The following is a 23,087-nucleotide window of genomic DNA, read 5'->3' on the forward strand; positions in this document are numbered from 1 at the left end:
TCCTGAATATATCGATCTTTCAAAGCTCTCACCACTGAAATCAGAATTTCCTTCTTTTACCACCCTCCCGTACTCCCCACCGAGTGTCAGAATCTCTCTCATCGCCAGCAATAAACTGCCTCCCCTCCCTTAACTAAAATGAAAAACATACTTATCGGTCAAAGAGTAAGAGATCCCCCCTTAGTTTCTCTTCAAGCTGTTATAGCCCCTGGACCATACTTTAATCTGGAACATTAGGATTTGGACACAGAGCAGATAGTTAAAAAGCAAGCCAGTAACAATGTCTGCACTCTAGATAGCTCTTCTGTTGTCAGTCCTGAAACAGCACTATCTGATTATGACTTTCCCTGACTGGTAGTGTCTTTTTTTTCCCTCTGACTGGGTTCAGTTCTTTAAAGGAAAACTGTTGCTATTTAGCCCAAATTACTACAATGAATGCAAAGTTTAGAACTAGTATAAACGAGTAAATAAAATAAAAGTGAAGTTGCTAAGTTGTTGCTGGTGGTGCTAAGTGATGGTGTTTGGGGGGAATAATGAAGGGGGATAGGGAAAAGTTAGTTGGACTTGCTTTTTTTTTTGGTGGGGTCATCAGAATTAAGTGATTTACCAAGCATCACACATTTAATAAATGTCAATAAATGTCAAGTGTCTGAGGCCATTTGTTTTTGTTTTTGTTTTTTAGCTTAAAAAATGCATTATACCTTTCTTCAAGCACTAAGCTAGTTGGGGTTAGAGATGTCTTATTGTGATGGAAATAATGTGTGGTACAATAATGAAAACTTAAGAGTCTATGGAGAACAAAGTAATTTTTTGAAATTATTATAATAAAGTTTTTTAATGGAAAATCTCTCTAGTTAAAAGTTAGGGAAAAGATATAGAAGCATGCTGAAAAGCAAATGCAATTGCCAAGACACACACAAAAAGATACTTTTTAATCTTGTATGTTTCTTTCATAGGTAGATAAATTGACATATACCTAGTACTGAGCTAATGTAACATTGTTTTTAGTACCTTGGACTTAGCTTCCTCTTCTGAAAAATGACACAACCACCTACCTCATAGTATTGTGTTGTATGTAAATAAAGTGTTTTGGAAAACTTTAAAGTGATATTCTCAACTGCCATCTGGAGGGTTATGGGTTAGGTTAGTGGGAAGGTGGGCAATGAGAGAGAGAAACAAAAGATTAATGACTCTCATAATCCAAAATTAACTAGAAAGCTCATGAATAACCAAAGCTTAGGCAGGCAAAGTTATAATTAGGCTAACTGAAAGTTGTAGAGCTGAATAAATCCTGTTGCCTTGACTTTAGATTTAATATTTGTAGTTTGTGAATTCTTAAAATATTCTGAAAGTGTTAGAAAGCAAAGTGAAGGGGACTGCACTAAGGCAAGAGAAAGAGAAATTGTTCTTCCCTTCAGTACCTTTCAGAGAGGTCCAGATGGCCCAGGAGAAAAAAGATCAAGACAGAACTGAAGCAGAGGTTAAAGTAATAGTCACAGATCACATTTTGTTGATGCTTTCAATTGACAGAGCAATTTTTGTCTCATTAACACTGGGAAGTAAAAAGTACAAAGATTATTAGCCCTATTTATAGGTAAGGAAAACGTAACTTACATAGTTTAAGTGACTTACTTGTTGGGAAAGCCAGACTAGATTCTGAATTCAAGTTTTCTAAGTATAGCTTAGGGGCAGGCCTCTGATGTTTGCCCTCTGTGTGCTCTTAGTCCTCATTTTTCTCTTCTGTAAAATGAGGCAGTTGAGTCAAATAACCCCTTTCAGCTGCAGATCTATGATAATGGGATCCCAAATACAATGTATTTCTTCTGCTACATCAAGGAACTCATAAACTCTCCTCCCATACTTCAGGAAGGGAGAAAACTAAAGTGGGAGATTACAAAGACTGGTTCTTATCTCCCAAATACCATGTCTATTCTGGTTTTGTAAAGTGTCCTTCAAGGTCCTTGCTCTTTAGGATATACTTAAAAGTTGAGATAATCAAATAATATGGAGGCAATTTATCATTTACCTATGAATAATACCTTGGCAAAAGTGAAAAATCTTATAATTTCAATGATTATAGATTTATGGCAGTGTCAGAAATCCAGCAAAGCATTCTGAACAATCTAAGTGTCCTGTGTCTTATGTTACTGAATTGATTTATTAAATGAGAGATACTGGTTCATTTGTATAAAGCAAATTCTATAGGCATAGCTAAGGAGCAGGTTTGTTATCACTTTTTTTTTTTTTAAAGAATGTCAATTAAGGATTTGGACACATAGTATTTGGCATTCACTGGCTCTTTCTCTGAAAGATCTCACAGTCTAGTAGGTTAAAAAATACAGGGAAACAAGTAATTATAATCTTGAAATATAAGTGCATTAGAAAAGTAAAGAGTGTTTAGAAGAGAAAGGGTGACCACTACTGATAGGAAAGGAAGAGATGAGATGGCAATGGGAAAGGATCAAGGAAGGCTTAATGAAGAAATAGAATTTCAAAAAGTAGATAGAGAAGGGAAGAAAACACTATAAGCATGGAGGTCATATAAGCATAGGGTAGGAAAACATGGGCTAGATCAGTGATGCCAAACTCAAAGTGAAGAGGCCATTAAAAAGAACATAAAAGTATCTCATATGTAAGTAGATTAACATTATATTTTACTGTATTTTTATTTTTTAAAGATTTCTCAATTGAATTTTAATTTGGTTTTGGAGCAACACTTGCACTCTGAAGTTTTGTGGAACATGAACCCATTGCAATAAGTTTGACAACCATAGATAATACTATATGTAGTATGGGAGAAGAATGGATAATGTAAGATGGGGCTGGAAAGGGAGACTCTATAAGGACTGGAAAGCCAAACTAAATTCTTATTCAGAAGGCCATCTAGGGCTATGATAAGTTTTTGAGCAATGGAGTAATATGACCAGAGCTATGTATCAGGAAGGTTCATTTGTGAGACTTGAAGAATGAGGAGTGAGCCATTAGAAGTAGGGAGAATATGGTAAGGAGGGAACAGTTCAGGCTGAGAGGTAATCAGGGCTTGAACATTGCTTACAATCTTAAGTAAACAGAAGTTCAAATACCATAATTTAACTGTCTGCAAGAAAATGAGAAGCCCAGTACAGGAATAGACAAGTCCTGAAAATCCATTATTACCTCATCATTCCCCTGATCTGCCATCAATTGCAAGCCCTGAGGATATAAATTGGCTCTACAACTATATTATTACTGGAACTCAACATAGCTTTACATATTTTTTTGGTCCAAGATCATTCTGTACTACTATTTTTTTAGTTTATCCTCAGAATATCTGAAAGAGATTTATAACAAAAATCAGTCAATAAACCAAGAACTAATTTTGCTATGATTTAGTAAAAGGCTGGGGAGAAATCATGCTAATTTTAAGCTACTTTAGCCTCTTGTATTAGAATAAGTGAAACATTTCCAGTTCAGAAGATAATAATTCTTTAAATTTTCATATCACCTGATAAGTTGGCAAAGCACCCTTAATATCACAAATGTCATCTTATTTGATCCTCAAAACAATTCCATAAGGTAGGTAGAATAGGTGTAATCACCACTGTACAAATGAAAGACCCAGATTGACTTTGAGTGAACATAAATAGCAATCATTTCTTATTTGACCAGAAATCCTGAGGGTCGTTCCCTTCCAGATTAATTTTTTTGACTAAGTAAAAGTGGTCACTCTTGTACCTAGCCTTAATCATTGAATGGGCATTGCTTCATTCAAACTAGTTCAAAAAGGTCAAGGATGCAAAATGGACCTTGCTAAGTGAGAGCCCTCTCTTGGTTTCAGCTGAGATCCTGGTTAAACTCGTTCAACCTTCTATATTCCTGGGTATATTTTAATTTGTATAACTTCTCAGGTTTCTATTTGCAGTTTTCTTGGTTAAATGGATTTATTAAATATCCACTATCTGTCATGGTCTTTTATGTAACCATTATTAGGTGGAAAAGAACTAAGCTGAAGGGTAAAATCCATCTTTATCTTTAAGATTAACCAGGGAAGTGGTTTGCCTTCTGGATCAAACTCATAACCTTAGACTAGACCAGCAATATTTGAGGAGACAAAGAGATAAAATCTTGGACTGATACTCCTTTGGGAGATAGGTGAAGGAAAGAATAAGGACCTAGCTATGGCCTTTCATAGGGTTATTTCAAGATGGAAATTATAGTCTCCTTTGGAGAGGAGTGTGCCAGATTCCAGAGGCATCTATTTACATCACCCATGAACTATTTCTACATATTTAGATAATCCAAGGAATACACCATCTTACATGATTATACACATATTGCAAATATTAATAGTAAAAAAGGATCTTTTTAGTCATGGGAGAAAGTTGATGTTATTTAAAACAACACGTCATTTCCCAAAGGTGTTCCAGACCCCTCTCTTCCTCCTGCTCAGTTCTATGATTTATTGTTCATGTTCACTATTTGGGGCAGCTAGGTGGAATAGGGGATAGAGTACCAGGCCTGGAGTCAAGAAAACTCATCTTCCTTAGTGACCTCAGATTCTTGTTAGCTGTATGACTCTGGGTAAGTCATTTAACTTATTTTCTTCGGTTCTGAATCTATAAAATGATCTGGAAAAGGAAATGGCAAGCTACTCCAGTATCTTTGATGAGAAAACCCCCAAAATGGGGTCACAAAGAGTTAAACATGACTGAACAACAACAACAACAACAACAAAAATACTCTCTTCCCAAATATATGGATCAGTTCTATGGTTTGTCCATTTAAATTGCATTCAGTTCCGCCTGACCTTTGTCTCTTGAGCACCCCATTTCACACTTTGGGTCAATGAGTTCACAGTAGAGAATTTAGGTAGTTTGCTCATCTAAGGTGCAGTATAATTTTCAATGGAAAGTATTTGTCTAGGTGATCTCTAAAGTCACTTTTAATACAAGGTGCTTTTTAAAGCACAGAGTAGAATAGTTTCCTGGCCTTCTGGGGAATCAAGGTAGGTATCCCCCCTCTAATTTAGCAGCTTCCCCTTGGGGTCCCAGTGCAAGATAAAGACATAAACAAATAAAATTATCTAGAATATGAAACACTGTGTGCTCAGTGCAATTCTGTTCTGACACATAGTAGGTCCTTAATAATGTTTCTTACTTAACTGTGTGGTACATTTGGCAAAAAAAAGTAATGCATGGTCCATAAATTCAATTTGCAGGTTGGAGAGGCTTCCTCATGAGAATATTATCACATCTGCCACTTTATATTCTGTCTTCTGGATAGAAGAACCTGACTCTTGCTCATCAATCTCCTAAATAATTAAGGTGCTTTATAAAAAATTCTAAACCCTTCCTTTCCCAAGGTCTTAGTTAAGGCCATCAGATTCATCTAGGGTAGCTATACAACTTCAGGAAGAAAGAACATAAAACAACCCAGTTTTCTGCTGATCCCTTATTTAAGGGTCTCTAGGGAGGAGATAGGACCCATTTGCATTGAAAGATTCAAGAATAACCCATTAAGGAGCAGCTGGAGTGGTGGTCAGACTCGTAATTATCAGTGGATGTTGCTATAATGATTTGATTTTAATGTAGATTCAATAGTCACTCTTAGCTACAAAGGGTTCTGGGTAGCATTCTGAGATTCTGATTAATGTTTTGCAGCATAAAGAGCTGTTATTTGCTGTCTCTCTTTGAATCCTCTCTTTATGAATACAGACTTGAAAGGGAATATTTGAACAAAAGATCAGTGAAACATAGGAAAAGAGAGATATCATTAAATAAAGGCATAGAGGTATATTTGCTCTACGGAACAGATATACCTTCCTGAAAAACTATATTTGTAGCTAAAAATTTTCCTTCCTTTTAAATGAGCATATTAGATACTTAATGCCACATTGCTCCTCTCTCTCTTTTAAAGCCTGAGTTTTTCTGACTTCATGTCCAGGAGGCCCTTCCAACTTCCCTGTACTTCTACTTGATAAAATTCTAGCAATATATCAAACTTCAATGGAATAATGTCCTTAGAAAATCTTTTCCCACCAATCAGAAATTATTTTCCCTTCCTTTTGTTGCTTACTTGTTTTCAGTTGTGTCTTACTCTTCATGACCCCATTTGAAGTTTTCTTGGCAAAGATACGGGGGTCATTTGCCATTTCCTTCTGCAGCCCATTTCATAGATGAGAAAATAGGGGTAAACAAGGTTAAGTGGCTTGCCCAGGGTCACATAACTAATAAATGTCAGGCCAGATTTGAACTCTGGAAGATGATTCCAGGCCAAACACCCTATCTATTGCACCAATTAACTACCATTTTCCTTCCTTGAACTTTGCATTTTACTCAGGAACTAATTATGCTTTACTCTTATTAAAATAAATCAAGTCTACACTTCAATTTTGTCTCTTTCTGAGCATCTTGTTCTCTGTTTCTGTATGTTACACCCACACACAAACACTGCACCTGTGATATCATTGGATTAAGGAGTGCCAGAGGAACAGGATTATCAATTCAAACCAACACCTGCTCTGCAATTAACCTAAGGTGTTAGAGCATTTCCTGGGGCCTTGAGAAGTTGTGATACACCAATATGTGTTAGAGAAGGGATTTGAAATCACAGATTGGACTTGAACTCATGTCATACTGATTTGGAGATGGGTTCTTCATCCCCTATGCCAGACTATTTCTTCCTATTTCCTTTACTAAAGTATGCAGTTCTGGAAGACAGGCAATTTTATTTATTTCCAAATCTTGAAACACCAGCACCAAACCCCTGAGCACAGTGGATATTTAATAAAAGTTTGATGGATTGATAAAAACCCTTTAGCTTGAAGTTTCTTTGGAGAGCTCCTAATCTGCAAAAAAATGCATGAAAATAAAGGAGTGCAGCTTATTTCAACTATTTAAAAGTGATCTTTAAAAAATAATGCAAATTACTATCTCCAAATTGATATATACAGAAAGTTAATTTTCTAGTTTTCCCCTTGCCCAGTGAAGGTAGATCAAGCACATGTAACTTCATAATATTCATTTCCATCTCATAATAATAAATGTATTTTCTGATTACAAGATAACTGCTTATTTATCCAATGAATGAAAAAATAGCTAAAGGTACAATAGTATATAGATGTATTAGAATATTAAGGAACTGGGCCTATGATTTAATTGTACAGAGAATTGCCATTACCAATAGCATTGAGGAGTTAAGTGACTTGCTCCCAGATTCTCCTGGCTTTGACTACACTGGAATAAAATGGAGTATTAAGAATGATAAGATATGAAGAACACATGGAAATATGCAAATTAATTAACATGAAGTTAATAAGATCAAGTACCTACTCGATACCAGATACTGTGCAAGACACAGTGAATATAAATTAAAAAAAATGAGACAGTTCTTACCCTCATATTCTACTGCCCTTACATTCTACTGAATACAAAATGGGACCAACAGAACTAAAACTATTATACAAACTAATAAATAATGTAATGACTTTTGTAGTTGTTTGAAAGAGTTGCTACAATAATATTCAAAAATGAAAGCATAACAAAGATAATAATGGCATTTGAAATGGAACATCATAAATGTATTGTTTGTTGCTTATTAATAGACAAATTTATTGCTCTTTTGTCTGGATGCTCATTTGATTTTTGTTGTTGATTCAACACTTTTTTTAAAGAAATAAAATTCTACCAATTTTATTTAAAGAAATAATTTTTCATTATTGTTTGTAGAAGATTACTGTCTCTGATCAAATGGAAATAATAAAAGAATTTGAGGATGGGAAGGAACCTTAAAGAGAATTTGGTTTTGACTATTCATTTTACATGTGGAAGAAAAGGGAGTGGCAGGGGAGAGGGGATTTGCATATGATTACACAGACAAGTAATAGCAAATTTGAGACTAGATTTCCCTTGCAATAATCTCAAAGGGACCTCTAATTCCTCTGGAGTTATTGAAATGTTTTCAGACTGACAGTGCCTTGATTTTGTTTTTCTTCAGGTTGTCCCTAAGTTTTCCAAATGCATATATACCTAATGATGAACATTAATTTAATCTTTCATTCTGGGCTGATTCAGAATCATAAATTGAACATTAAATCTCAACATATAATACCATATAGATATAAAAGTAAAAGATATAGGAGTGGGGTTCAGAATGTGTTGAACTGAGGAAACATTAGAAAATTTTGTTATATCTGATTTTCTTAAAAATCAAATCTCTTTTATGAATTAAAAATGATTTGGCCTTTTTAACAAAGTAGAGTGAAGAACTCTCTCTCTCTCTCTGTCTCTTTGTCTCTGTCTCTCATCTCTGACTCTCAAACACATGCAACATACTTACAGACACAAGCATACAGCGTCAAAAGTGACAGAAGGAAAGTAAACCAAACTAGTTAAACCCCAAATAATCAAAGATCAACTGTATTCATTTATGTAACAATAAATTTCATAATGAGGACTTGAAGATACAAAAGAATAGACTTAATTCTCTTCCCAGTCTTTATCAAGTTGCAGGATGCAGAATGGGGGCAAAAAAAGTCTGTTAGAGCATTCAGCTTAATTTATAAATGGAAATTCTCATAGAGATTTCCTACCTTTCCACAGCTGCTCTGGGACAATAGCTTCTAGGAACTGCAGGGTAGAGGAAAAGTTTTTGGAATAAAGTAGAACAGGGGAAGAAGTATCCATTCTTTCCAAGGCTAACTTTTTCACCTCAACTCCATTCCTTCTCTTGGTGCTTACCCTCCCCCCCTTCTCATTATTTGTATTTCCCTCCTTTGGCTTGTTCCATTGCCTCTCTTCTGACCTCCTCTGAGATCTGTATTACTTCTTAATGTGAGATAAAGTCTGAAGTTTTGAGCTTTATTCTGGGCTCCACCCTTTAAAAGGAACAATGACAAACTGGCATATAGCCAATGGGAAGTGACGGGGAGACTGGGTCATATGAGGAACTTGAAGAAACTGGAATACTGGTATTGAAGAAGATAAGACTATTGTATGCTGAGGAGTGGAGAGGGGAGGAAACCAGAAAGAAGAAAGCAGAGGGAGAAAGAGGAGGAAGAAGGGAAAGAATGATAGAAGTATTTTACAATGTGGACAACTTAAGGAAAGGACTAGACCTTATATTGTGTTACTCAGGAGATCAGAATAAAACCAATGGGTAGATACCATAGGGAAACAAACTAATGAAATTCTAACAACAAATGGAATGAACTGTTTTGTAAGGTAGTGAACTTGGATTGCTATCTGAAGATGTTAGATGATCACCTATTGAGGGATAATAAAGAGGAATTGCTGCATGTATGGAAGATTGGGCTAGACCAAGGTCTTTGCTTTCAACTCTTGTGATTTTCTCATGCCTTTCCTTCTGCCAGTGTTCCAGTTCAAGTTCTCAAGGTCTCATGCCTGAATGCCTACAGTAAGTCTCCTGAATGTTCCCCTGCCTGTAGATTCCTTTCCATCCCAGTACACATCACATACATCATATACCCATGATAATTCATTTTTCTTAAAGCACTCCTTTGATCAACACCATTAATAACTTCTTATAGTTTACCAAATAAAGTGGAGTCCTCAGAGCAGCATTTAAGCTTCTTGTGCCCAAGCTATTTTGGCTACAATTCTCAGTTATCTAGGAAAACCAAAGTGTTTACTTTTAAAGCACTCAGAAACAATTTGCTTTTCCTCTATTTTTTTGCCTTTGGTTATGCTGTCTCCTCCTTTAAGAATTTCCTTTTCTTACATTTTTACTATATCTACATGTTGAAATCTGCCATAATTCAAGTCCCAGTTTAAATATTACTTTTCCCACAAAGTCATCCTTGATCATTTAATCTAGAAAGCCTTTCTCTGAATTCCTGCATATTTCAGTTATATGAGGCATTCATCACATTCTGCCTTGAACTTGTTACTAGTTGCTATTGTTATAGATCTTTTCCCCCATATCTAAGTGTCTCAAGGATTAAAAACTGTTGGTTATAAACCTTTGTACTGACTGCACCTATCACAGTGCCCTGAGGAGATAATCAATAAATATTTGTCCAATGAATGAATGAATTCATAAAATATTAATGAAATAGCATGCTAATTGACAAGGGCTCTCAGTCTACAGTCTCATTCTAAAATGGTAAGACAAACTCTCCACTTTATGAAGCCAGGCACCCAACAAAACTGTAACATGTTTAGGACTGGAAAAGAAATCAGAACCAACATTGACCAACAGCTGATAATGGCAGATATCTGTAGGTCATATCAAAGAACAAGTTAGCATGTTTAAAATTTGAGTAGAAACAAGAAGAGGTAGAAATCCCCCCTCCCTCATCCAAATTCCTTTGGAATATATATCAGCAAGTAAGCATGCTTAGTGATTGATAGCACATAAGATTTCCAGCTCAGCAGGGAGACTGTGAAGTATATTAAATAATGGACATCAGATATTTAAAATTTACTTTGGGGGCTTTGTGAGTCACACAGAAAGAAAAGCTCTAACTTTGGTAAATATGATTTCCATGTGGGTAAGAGCTGTAGGTTAAGTACTAATTTAAAACCCCTTCTTAGGCTCATGCTTCAAAACTTAAGGATTATCAATCAATCAATCAATATTAAAGATTCTCCCAAACCAACTATAACTCTTCACCTTGGCACTAGATAGTTGTTAGAGTAATCCATAGCAGAGAAAAGGAAATATAATTATTTTAGGTCAAAAAAGGACAAGTTTATAATCTTGTGCTAGTATATATATATATATATATATATGAAATGCATGATTTTATCTAATATTCTATTTACACTATTGGTTTTAGTTCATGAGCTTGGTTTATTTTATTTTCATTTTTTAATACATGCAAAGGTAGTTTTCAACATTTATCTGTTTTGCAAACTTTTGAGTTCCACATTTTTCCACTACTCTTCCTTCATTTTTCCTCATGGCAGAAAACAATCTGATATAGGATGTATATGTACAATCACATTTAACATAGCTCCATGTTGTGAAAGAAGAATTAGAACTAAGGGGGAAAACTATGAGAAAGAAAAAATTTCAAAGAAGTTTTAAAAGATGAACATAGTATGCTTTGCTCAGCGTTCAAACTCCATAATTTTTTTCTGGATATGACTGGCATAGAACAATAGTACTCCATCACATTCATATACCGTAATATATTCAACCATTCCCAATTGATGGGTATCCCATGAATTTGTTTTTAAAATATTTTGAAAATTGCATTTCAAACTAACTGGTTTCCTTTTTAATTCTATGTATTGAATTATATACACATACATATATATGTACATATATATATATATTTAAAACAGAATTCTGAGAAGACTTTACCAGATTGTCAAAGGATCTATATATAATGCAGAAAAAGGTAAAGAACCCTTGATATAGGAATAAAAGAGAGTGAGCTCCTCAGAGCACTTCTGTTTGTAACCAGGCATCAATTTTGAAGGGTAGTTTGAGAAGCATATTGCATTATGCTAGTTCATCATAACCTCCTTTGTTCATTCAAGAACCCTTCTATAACCCAAGGGGATATATTCTCAACTTTTCCCCTGATTTTCTTGGAAGTGTGTTTTCCAACTGTTTCTCTCTGTGCCCCCACAAATTTTACACACAAGAAACTGCTGATATGTTTGCTTTTCTTTCCTGGCAGTCTTTCTTTAGTGTGTTTCAGAACGTTCAGATTAGTTTGGAAACTTTATGCAACGTCAATGAAAAGTCTTTCTAAGGATTCATTTGATGATTTATAATCCAAAGGGAACAATAAGAAAATATTTTTGGTGAAGTTTTAGACTCTGAACCAGTAGTCTCCTGCTGTCCATCACACCCCAGAATTGCCTTCCTCTTCAGGTAAATTGATAAAGCTTTGAGTATATTTTACATGTAGATCACTGTGTTACATTTTGCAGGCAGATGAGATCCCCAGAGGAGACCAGAAAGTAAGATTCCATCCTGCTCTCTGACACATACTGATCATGTGATCCTGATAAATCACACTTGGTGCCCTCCCCCAAAACTCTCTGAGACTATAAATTCTAAAGCAAGTAAAGATTTGCATTTGGCAGTGAGAGTTTCTTTCATCAGTCATTTCCTACTAAGGAAATCACAAGTTTAGTCCAAAATTAAAAAAAAAACCTCAGAAAAATATAAATATGAACATAAAAATAAATAGTAACTCTTGGAGATAGGTAGTAATAATGTTATTCCCATTTTGTAGATGACAAAAATGAAGCTTAGAGAAGATAAGCAAATTCTTCATGAAAAAAGAAATATGACTAGAGGTGACTTCTAATTAGGCTCAATGAAAGGAGGCTTGCTTCAGTTCAGAAGTCAGCTAAGGAGATAAATAGGTGGCTCAGTGGATAGAATGATGGGTTTGAGGCAGAAAAACCTAAATTCAAATTTAAACTCAGATACTTAATAGCTATATGACCCTGGGCAAGTCACTAACCACTGTTTACCTCAGTTTCCTCATCTATAAAATGGGAATAATAACACATCTTCCTCCCAGAATTGTGAAGCTCAAATGAGATTGTCTGACACATAGGAAGTACCATATAGATGTTAATATTTTCTCCATTTTCTCATTTGTAAAATGGAATGGCTGGACTTGGGGACCTCTCAGTTGTGTTTTCATGTCCCATTTACAATCTCATGTAGAGAATCCAAGCTTAAAATACAGGGTTGACCTAAAAAGTGGAGGAAATAAGTTGAATCATAAAGTTACCACATCTGAAGAGAGTTAAGTCACACTGAAAAAATTTGACAATGCAAAAATCCTTATCTAGAGACATTGTGAAATAAAAAGAAAAGTAGCTGCTTTCATAACTTTTGTGAAAACATTTATTTTAGAGCTGACTTTTTCATTTCAGCCAGTTGCTGAGAAGTGGAACAACTCAGCTCAGGTCAAAATGCCATCGTAAGCTAGCCTACATGTCTCTTTGCTTCCTAAATTTACCATTACATGTTCTTACTCGTCTTTTATAGTCTGACCTAAAGGTACAATTCAACAACTTTGTGACTGACTAGCTGCCTTCCAGACCTCAATACTTTTGGTCTTGAATATAATCAGAAATACATGGACACCCATTAATGGCATACCTTCTAGATGCTTGATTCTCAGTAGGCATATTTCAAATGTAATATAATCATGTATTTTCAGGTAGTAATATTCCCCAGGTCACTTAATCACCTTCTTTGCCTCTGGAATGTAAGATATCAGACTACTGTTGAATAACTACTTACAAGAGAGGAGACTCTGATTTAAACTGATTTTCAGTGTTGCCATATGGGTTTTTAGCAATTATAAATTATGAACTTTTAAAAATATTATAAAAATCAAGACATGCCACCAGTCTTTTCATTATTAACCAAGAAGGGATGACTGAATTCAATTCAATTAACATTTATTTGATTCTCCTTAAATGCTGATCTCTAAGGATAAAAAAAGGCAAAACTCAAACAATCCCTGTCCTCAAGGAGCTGACATTCCAAGCAAATCTTGACTTTGTAAGAAAATCAGTCTATGCATGATATGTCCAACACCATGAACTTTTAGGGAATTGATACCTCAATACTTTGCTTTTTTTGTTCTTTTGGGTTTTTTCTTGCAAGGCAATGGTGTTAAGTGACTTACCCAAGATTACACAACTAGGTAATTATTAGGTGCCTGAGGTCGGATTTGAACTCAGTTCCTCCTGACTCCAGGGTTGGTGCTCTATACACTGTACCACCTAGCTGTCCTGATACCTCAATATTTCACGGTTCCATGGTTTCAGTGACATGAGCCCTCCCTTTTTGATACTAATGGAACCTCTCCATGTCTAAACAGTTTTCATGATCAGTTGAGAAAAATCAACTGTGGGTAGTTAGTCTTTTGGGGACCTTTCATAATAAAATTACTGAAAAACAACATGGACCATTGTTGGGTTCATATTGGAAGCTTTTCAGCTTGGAAGACCTTTTAAACCTTTTTTTTAGGATTAACTTCACTCCACAATTAAAGAGGAGTAGTCCATTGGTAGTAAATTTATAAATCAAGATATTTCAGATGGAGATAGAAGAGTACAATAGAAAGAAAAACTGGATTTAGAATCAATGGACCTGGTTTCAAGTCCTTTCTCAATGATCTATGATCTATGTGACCTAGGGCAAACACTCAGTAAGAATTTATTAACTACCATTTGCCATTCTTAGACAATGGTACAAAATAAAAATAACAGATCCTTACTTTTTAAGGAATATCTTACTCACCCCTCTCCAACTACCTTGTATCTAACTACTTTATATTTATCCTGTATACTTGTCTCTTAGGATAACATATAAGTTCATTGAGGGAAGGAATTGTTTTATTCTTTCTTTTTTTGTATATAGCAGGGTCTGAATAAATACTTGTTGACCAATAAAAATGATATAAATGATGTAAATTCTATCAAGTCACTCAATATCTCAGCCTCAATTGCCTCTTCTATAAAAGGTGCAGTTTAAGGTCTTTTCCAGCTTTAAATCTATGATTCTTTGGAGATCAAATAAAATATCCTATGCTGTTTACATTTCAAGTATTGATATCCATGAAGACTTAAGGAAGTGGGCAGACTCTGTTCTTTCTTTGAAGATATTGGTTACTAAATGTGTTAAATACAAAACTTTATCATATGGTTATATATTAACAACATGAATAAGTTATAATGTTAATTTCCACGATTTATTTCAGTAAATAAGATGTAGAAAAGATATACAATGGGCAATACAACTTTGAAGCAAATAAACGAAGCCAACACAGAATTCTAAAAACAATATTTTCATTCTCCCCAGTGGTATTTACTGTCATGCTCTTGCAAAAGATATTCTGAACCCATCGAAAAACTGCTTTTAAACATGTTTCAGAAATAGATTACTTTCTCTTATTTTGTTTCTGTTCAAAATATTAACAAATTAATATATACTCAGAAATGAGATTAAAACCAAGATCATGCTAGTACAGTAGAAGGTTGAGGACCTGAGTTATATCACTAGCATCACAGAAAAGAATAGCTTCTTGAGAATAAAGAATTGTCTCATTCTTTTCTCTATATCCCTAGCATATAGCACTTAATAAATACTTTGCTAATTGGTTGATTAAAATCTAAATTCTCAAAAAGCTTAATATATCACTGGCTACATTTCAAAGAAGTGATGTTATTATCAACTATTAAATAGTGGAAGATCTTGACTACAAATTAATCATAAATACAAATTAAGGGAAGCTATCCATATTGTGATGACTATTTCAAGTTGAGAGATTCCTCTGTCTATCTATTGATAAATTTTAGCAGCAAATTCCTGGAGTAATTTTAATAAAGTTTCATTAAAAAGGTACTTCTCTTTCTCCTCTATTCTCAGAAAATATTTTTCTAAAAGAATTAATTCTGGATATAATATCAAACCTCTTGTTTAAGTCCAGAAAAATCTCTGGTCTAAGGGTCTACCTTTTCTTGTAATAGGTTGATTCTTCTGTAGACCAGCTTTCTTCTCCCACATGATATCTCATCCCTGCCTGATCTTTTGTTGAAATCACTCTTATCTAGAATTTGCCTTATTAGAAGCTTCATCTTCTTGATTAATTTATTTGTGTCATATCAGAAGTAGAAAACTGACTTCTTTTTAATTTCTCAGTGACTCTGTTATTTGGTCATGACTCTGGTTGACATGTGCTCATATGAGGATTTATGAGAGCCTGACATTCCCTGGGCATCTCAATGAATTCAAAATCCAGCTTTTCCTTTTAACATTTTAATGATTTTAGGTCAAATCCCAAACCTCAATGGGTCTCAATCTCCTCATGTGAAAAATGAAGAGATTGAACTAGATCAGTTCTGAAGTATTTTCTACATCTACATCTATGATCCCATGATCATCTTCTCCATCATATCTCAAGCAAGATCAACAAGACCATCACCACCACCATAATCAACTATCTCCTATCACACTTCTCCCCATCAGAAGTAGCTGGTAATGATCCTCTAAGTATTATTGGTCTTGCCTCTGGATCCATCCCCTCCCCCTAGGTTTTTGTCCCAATGTGGACACCAGAACTATCATTGCTAACACCAACTGCTCATTAAATATCACCATCAAACAGGCAATCCTGCTAAGCAGAGGCAATTGTCTAGGATACCAAACATAAATTACTAATGAATAGTAATGCTACCAGACCAGGATTCTAGTGTGAAAATAGCTTCAGTGAATATAAGGATGTGCAAAGGTCTTTTCTGTAGACACCAGGGGCCAAGAGATAAAAATTCTCAGTGTCAAATTCATTGTTAACACCAGATGGTTCAATATCATAAATGGATATACCCCTATATACATATACACTAATGTAGCAGAAGTATATATGCATATATAGACTATATTCACACATACACAAACACTCATAAAAACACATGATTTCTTGTTGTGCGCTAAGAACCATCCTTTCCATTTGCTCTGTAGCTCAATTCTTCTATGTGTTTTGTTTCCATTATTAGAATGTGTGGTTCATGTGAATAGGAACTGTCTATATTCCCAGATCTTTACATTCATAATTAATAAATGATTTTTCATTAATGGCCTGATGATCATCCCACCCAAGATCTGAACATTCCCCCAAAATATATCATTATATTCTGAGTGAAAATGATCTTAATGTATCCTCATCCCCCATACATAGAAGGGAAGGGAGAAAGTATTTATTTTATATACCTATTGTGTGCTTTACAAATATCTAATTTACATTAAGCTGGAAAGGATTTAAGCATGCAGTCCCCAATGGACTGTTATCCGCAAAAATTTCTTCTATTCAGGAACATAATCCATTATTGCTTCCCTAATCTGTACAACTCTCATATGTGACTTAACTAAATTTTTCTTTTTTTAAAAAAATTATTTATTTAAGGCAATAGGCTTAAGGGACTTGTTCAAGGCCACATAGCTAGGCAATTGTTAAGTGTCTGAGACCGGATTTGAACTCAGGTACTCCAGACTCCAGGACTGGTGTTCTATCCACTGTGCCATCTAGCTTCCTCTAACTAAATTTTTCAAGGAGGGCAAGGAATAGTTTATCCAAAATTGCATTTTCATAAGATATGTCACAATGGAATTCTAGAAGTGCTTAGCACAGTGTTTAGCATATAGTAGTTTCCATGTAAATACTAGTCATCATCATCATCATCATTGTCATTTCTATTAGTAATAATGATCCTGACACTGAAATGATATCAATGGAGCACACTACTCCACTTTTTAAATTTTTTTGTCACATATTTCTCAGCAATATTCTCCACCACTTCTGTATAGTTTATTCATCATTTGTGATATACTAGAGCCTGCTCATGCCCATCATATTCATTGCCCTTCACAAAAGTAAGAGATACTTTGAATAAATTTGATTATCTTGTCAACCTTCAGGATTTATATGGTAATTATTAAATATATTTTAGCAAACAAAAAAAGAAAACCATGAGAATATAGAGTTTTAGAATGAGAAGGGGCCTCAGAGGCCACCAACTATAACCAGTACTCAAATAAGAATCATTTCTGCAAACCTGGCACAGTAGAAAAAATTTGACATTTGAGAATGGTAGAGTTAGGTTCAAATCTTGTGTCAGTTACTTTTATTTTGATTGAACTTGGACAAATCACATACACTCAATTCTTCATTACTGATGACCTATATGATCTCTAAGATTCTTTCCAGCTCTAAATCAATGAATTATGATCCCTTTAGTGAAGGACTTTCCTGTAGGGAGGGAAAAACTCTCCTAAAACAGTTCATTCCACTTGCAGTTTTTTTTTGTTTTGTCACCACTGCCCAATTCCATTCCTAATTTGTGATAAGAGAACTAAATGACTTCCAAGATCCCTTCCAGGTTTAAACTGATGATCCTGTCTCTGATTAAGTAACAGTGATTTTTGAGGTGTATCGGAGTATTTTCCCATCTGCAAATTTGATGAGCATGCTACCTATGCCTTCAACTAGTGATGGATAAAATTTTCAAAAAGCACAGGACCAATGTTATAGAAAAATTTGATCAGTCAATAAGCATTTATTAAGTCATTAAGTAAATATCCAGACACTGTAGTAGGCACTTGGGAAGAAAAATTGAATAAGCAGTTTTTAGACTTAAAGAGATTACATTTTGGTGGGAGAGGGTACAACATATATGAATAGATGCAAAATAAAAGTATTTTGGGGGTGCAAAGAAGAGACAATATCTAATTGGGGGACTGGCACAGGGATTGTTTTTGTTTCTGTCTATATTTTCAGTGCCAGGTACAGTGCCTTGCTCATAAAAGGAACTTTAAAAGGCTTGTTGAATTGAATCAAGATATATTTTCATTCAGATATATATTCAGGGAATTGAACCACAAGAGGATAGGTAAATAATACTGGGTAAAATGTTTAATAGCAAAAAATGCCAGGTAGCTAGGCAATACTGAGTGTGATAAGGTGTTCCACTCCCAAAAAAGCAATTATAAGACAATATATATTGTACTTTAGTATGATGTATAATTTGGAACATTTTGTACAGTAGCAGGAAAGCACAGACAGAACTCAGCAAATTGTTCACCTAGAGCACTGTAGTATTGTGGCAGGGGTGGGGTGGGATGCTGAAAGAGAAAGAATGGCTGGAATTCAGCAAGGTTTTATTTCTACAACTTTGATCATAATTTTTTTTTGGATTTTTCATCCCAAATCTCACTTATCATTTGAGAAAATTTTGATGCTCTTTAAATTCTAAATTGAAAAATCAAAATGTTATGCATTTTCCCCTAAATTAAAAAAGTTTGTCCTTGGCATTGAAGTCTAATTATGAAATGTAAAGGAAGCAAAATATCTTAGTCATAGAAAAGACCTGAGAGGTCAACTATTCTCTAACTGAAACAGTAACCTTCAACAAATGGTTGTCTAAATCCCAAGTATTGATAGGAAACTCACTAAGGGAGAAGGTGGTCCATTCCCTTTCTTAGCTGCTTAACTTAATGACTATTCCTTATATTGAAACAATTTCTGCCTCCATGCAGTTTCCACTTAAAGCTCCTTTGAAGCTATATAGAATAAATATAATTTCTTTTTTACATATTTTAAAAATTCTTTCTCCTCAGGTTATTTCCACATGCTTTTCTAGTCTAATTCTCCAGACTAAGAATTCCCCTTATAGGAAAATAAGTTTTAGAGCTAGAAGGATCTTAGAAGCTCTCTATTGCAGTTCATTTATTTTAGATATAAAAAAATGAGAGCCTTAGAAATTAAGAGATCTCAAATAACTCAGAATTTGGTCCCAGGTACCCTAACAAATTCCACAAATTGTCTATGGTACTTCAGTGATTCTTAATATGACAATATCCTTATCATTGCAGTCACTGTGCTCTGAATGATTACAGATCTTAATGCATACATTCCAGAACTGAACATAGTTTTGAGCTGAGGGGAACTATCATCTTTTTTGTTCTAGAGGTAAGTTTCTATGAATGTAGCCTATACAAATATTGTGCTTTTTTGTTTGTTCTGTTTTTTTTGGTGGCTAAGTCACATTGTTGATACATGAACTTCCTAAAATCTGTCTTTTGCCACATGTTTGTTGCCTTGCCAAGTATCTCTCCTAAACAGTATTTGTCCAGTTACACTTTTATATTTTTCCCTATTCAATTTCATGTTAAATTTTACCTACTGACTGTCAGGCCATTTTCTGGTATTTGAGAGGCATCATAGCATGTGGTAAATTGGACTTAAAGTTAAAAATCCTCAGTTCAATATTTAACTTTGTCACTTTCTAGTTGTGATTTTTAGTTTATTTGTAAAATGAAATGGTTTGATCAGATGACTCTAAGATTCCATCCAGTTCTAGTATACTATAAACTTTTCCATGTATATTAAAATGTATATAATATATTGTAATATAATATAAAATAATACATCTATTAGCATATTGAATTATATGCACCAAATTGGTAGATTATTATATTGATATATTATAAATATTTATTATATTCAACAAATGCTTGTGGATGATATATCTAGAAAGTTAATTTTTGAATCTCTGTAAAGGACTTAACAATTATCTCATTTTAGTTTAATTAATTTGGTTCAATGTTCTAACCAGTCAAGACATGTGTGTGTATGGGGGGGGGTGTATTTTTTGTCAAGTAAATAAAGGTTCAATGATTTACCCAGTGTCACACATCTAGTAAGTGTCAAATGTCTGAGACCACATTTGAACCCAAGACTTCCTAATTCTAGGGATGATGGTCTATCCACTGTGCTACTTAGTATATATATATATATATATATATATATACACACACATATATATATATATTGCATGAAGACCTTTAAGAAGCAGTGTAGAGTCATGCCATAAGTAAGGTATGATTTGTGACTGGAGAAGTCTAGGAGTTAGCTACTAGTTCTTCCACATGCAAGTTCTGTGACCTTGAGCAAGCCTGAACCTCAATTTCCTTATTAAAATGAAGTTAATATCATCTTTAACAATAATAAAGTAATAATAACTTAGTCTTCAAAGTATATTGCAAATATTATTTCATTTTATCTTCACAACACCCTTGAGAAGTTGATGATATTATGATACCTATTTTGTAAATGAGGCAGAAATTGCTAGTAAGTGCCTGACACCACATTTTAACATGTGTTCCTGTTTCCAAGGCAAGCACTCTATTCCATACCATCAAGCTGCTTGTGTTACATCATAGAGTTTTCCTGAGATTGATTCAAGTAGGATAAAATATGTACAGAATTTTGTCACCTCAAAACAATGAAATAATGTTCATCAATATCTATTAATGCATCAGGCAAGTTGTTAAGTGCTAGGTGTAAGAATACAAAAGCACAAATAGCTAACAAATTTAGAGTCCTTATTAAACACTAAGTCTTGTGCTAAGAGCTTTAATATTATTATCTTATTGGATCCAATTATATCTTGTATGGCTGGGAAGGTGGGGCTGATTACTGCCAATGCCATTTTACAGATAAGAAAATCGAGGCAAATGGGTTAAATGACTTGGTCAGGGTCACACAACTACTAAGTTATCTGAAGCCAACTTTGAATCCAGGTCTTCCTGTAGGTCCAGCACTCTGTCTGCTGGACCTTAGGTACCCCTTGTGCAATCTATCCCTAAGAAACTTATATTCCATTGTTGAGAGACACATAAAATCATAGATAAATATAGAATTTGTGCAAATAATACCAAATGTTTGGAGCTGGATGAGTTGGGAAAGATGTAGACTTTGAGTTGAGCACAGAAGATGGGTAGAGGCTCTAGAATGTGGATGTGAAGAGGGAGAGAGCCAGGTCTGGGTGACAGTCACACCTGTAAAGTATGGTGATCCCATCTACTACTTAATAAACATGTCATTTATGTTTCTCAAAGGACCTGATCAAATGAATAATACTTTGCCCTTCCATGGAATTTTTTTTCCTACGAATAAATATCTTATCCAGGGAAGCTTACCAAAAAGTTTAAGGGGTCACAGAGTTTGGGAATTATAAGGACCTTTGAGGCTATGTAATTGAATCCAAAACACAGGATCATATATATTTACAACTTAAGGGAACATTTGAAATCATGTAGTTCAACCTTCCTCACTTTATAGAGACAGAGTGACCTGCCCTGTGTTCCATAGCTGCTAAGTATTTGAGGTGAATTTGAAATCCAGCTCTTTCTGTCTCCGAGTCCAGATTTCTATACATTATACTACAAAGTATCTTATATATATTGCACATATCCTACTAAACATATTGGTCTCCCAACAACCTTCTATCCAGAGGCAACTAGCTGGCCCAGTAGTTAGAGATTTGAGCCTGGAATAAGGAAGACCTGAGTTAATATCCACCCTCAGGTACTTACTTTGGACAAGTCATTTAACCTCTGTATGTCTCAGTTTCTTTAATTATGAAATAGGGATAAAAATTTAGAACCTATTTCCCAGAGTTTTTGTGAAGATCAAATGAGAGATTTATAAAGCACTTAATAGTGCTGGCACAAAATAGGCATTGAATAAAGGTTTGTTTTTGTTCCTTCCACATATCTATTTTCTCCATTTTATACTATAGCCTTTGTAGACACCCCAAGGTTCATATTTTCCATATTGCCAAATGAAGAGAATGATACAATTTACCTGTATCACACACACACACACACATACATATACATACATACACATGCACACATAGTTTTAATTTTATTTCCCACTCAAACCCCAGCCAAATATAAATTCCACAGAATTAAAGAATCTTAAGAGATGAAAGCAATCTTAGATATCTTTTGCTCCAAGTTCCCTCATGAAATCCAAAAGATAGAAGAAAAGTGAAATGAGCTATATTAAAATTTTAGTTTAAATATATCCATGCCTGCCATGTTTCTCTCCTTGAACCCCTATTTTAGTAGAACCTTCAGTTACTTGGACCTTCTCTTGAGCAGGGATGATAGTAATGAACACTCTGAATCCCCTGGGTTACTGCTTTAAGTTGGGCTAAGATCTATCAATGGCTGAGGTTAGGAGTATTGGGGTGGGGAACCCAAGTAAAATGATCCTTTAGCAACCTAAGAATTAACAAACAAATCCCTCTAAGTCATCATCATCATCATCATCCTCATTCATAATGAGGATGATGAAGATGAAAGATGAGAATGAGATAATAGCATTTGTGGTCACTTAAAAATATAAAATGTGATAGCCATGCAAGACATAATTATCCCTATTTTATGAAAAAGAAAAGTAAATGTCAAATTTAAAGGCTTTCCAAGGTCACCTAGATGTTTATTTAAGTACTAGCACTAGTATCTGAAACTAAGTCTCTCCTGTTTCCAAGTCTTGTACTCTTACCATTGATCCAAGATTCCTGTAGTATGGAATGATATTTCCTAATCACTTTAATTAACTAGTATTTTAAAGTTCTGACATACATTTTTGCTTCCTCCTCCCACAATTTCTAATGAGAATCACAAAATCAAAAAAAAAATCTGAGTACAAGGGAGGATCTCAGGCCATTGAGCTCTAGATATTTTTCAAACACAATTTCCCTATGGAATAGACCAAAATACCCTCCTAACAACATATGAAAGAATATCCC

At 34.5% G+C, this 23,087-nt stretch overlaps 1 protein-coding gene and 1 non-coding gene across 9 annotated transcripts in view; one reads left to right on the forward strand and one right to left on the reverse strand.

The window, feature by feature from the left end:
- SYBU (syntabulin) overlaps nucleotides 1-23,087 on the reverse strand; it is a 95,511-nt gene that overhangs the window by 20,906 nt on the left and 51,518 nt on the right. The window contains exon 1 of one of the 8 annotated variants that reach the window (XM_074201219.1): nucleotides 8,570-19,955. The exons of 5 other annotated variants lie outside the window; for them this stretch is intronic. In XM_074201219.1, the coding sequence (XP_074057320.1) occupies nucleotides 8,570-8,663 (94 nt within the window). In that variant the 5' untranslated portion in view covers nucleotides 8,664-19,955. 2 more of the 8 variants (XM_074201221.1, XM_074201220.1) reach the window with 2 other exon arrangements.
- Nucleotides 1,752-1,896, forward strand: LOC141503817 (small nucleolar RNA SNORA5). The gene has a single exon (XR_012473120.1). It is a non-coding gene; the product is annotated as a small nucleolar RNA SNORA5 (small nucleolar RNA).

The sequence above is a fragment of the Macrotis lagotis genome, chromosome X (assembly GCF_037893015.1).
Source record: "Macrotis lagotis isolate mMagLag1 chromosome X, bilby.v1.9.chrom.fasta, whole genome shotgun sequence".
Lineage (NCBI taxonomy): Eukaryota > Metazoa > Chordata > Mammalia > Peramelemorphia > Peramelidae > Macrotis > Macrotis lagotis.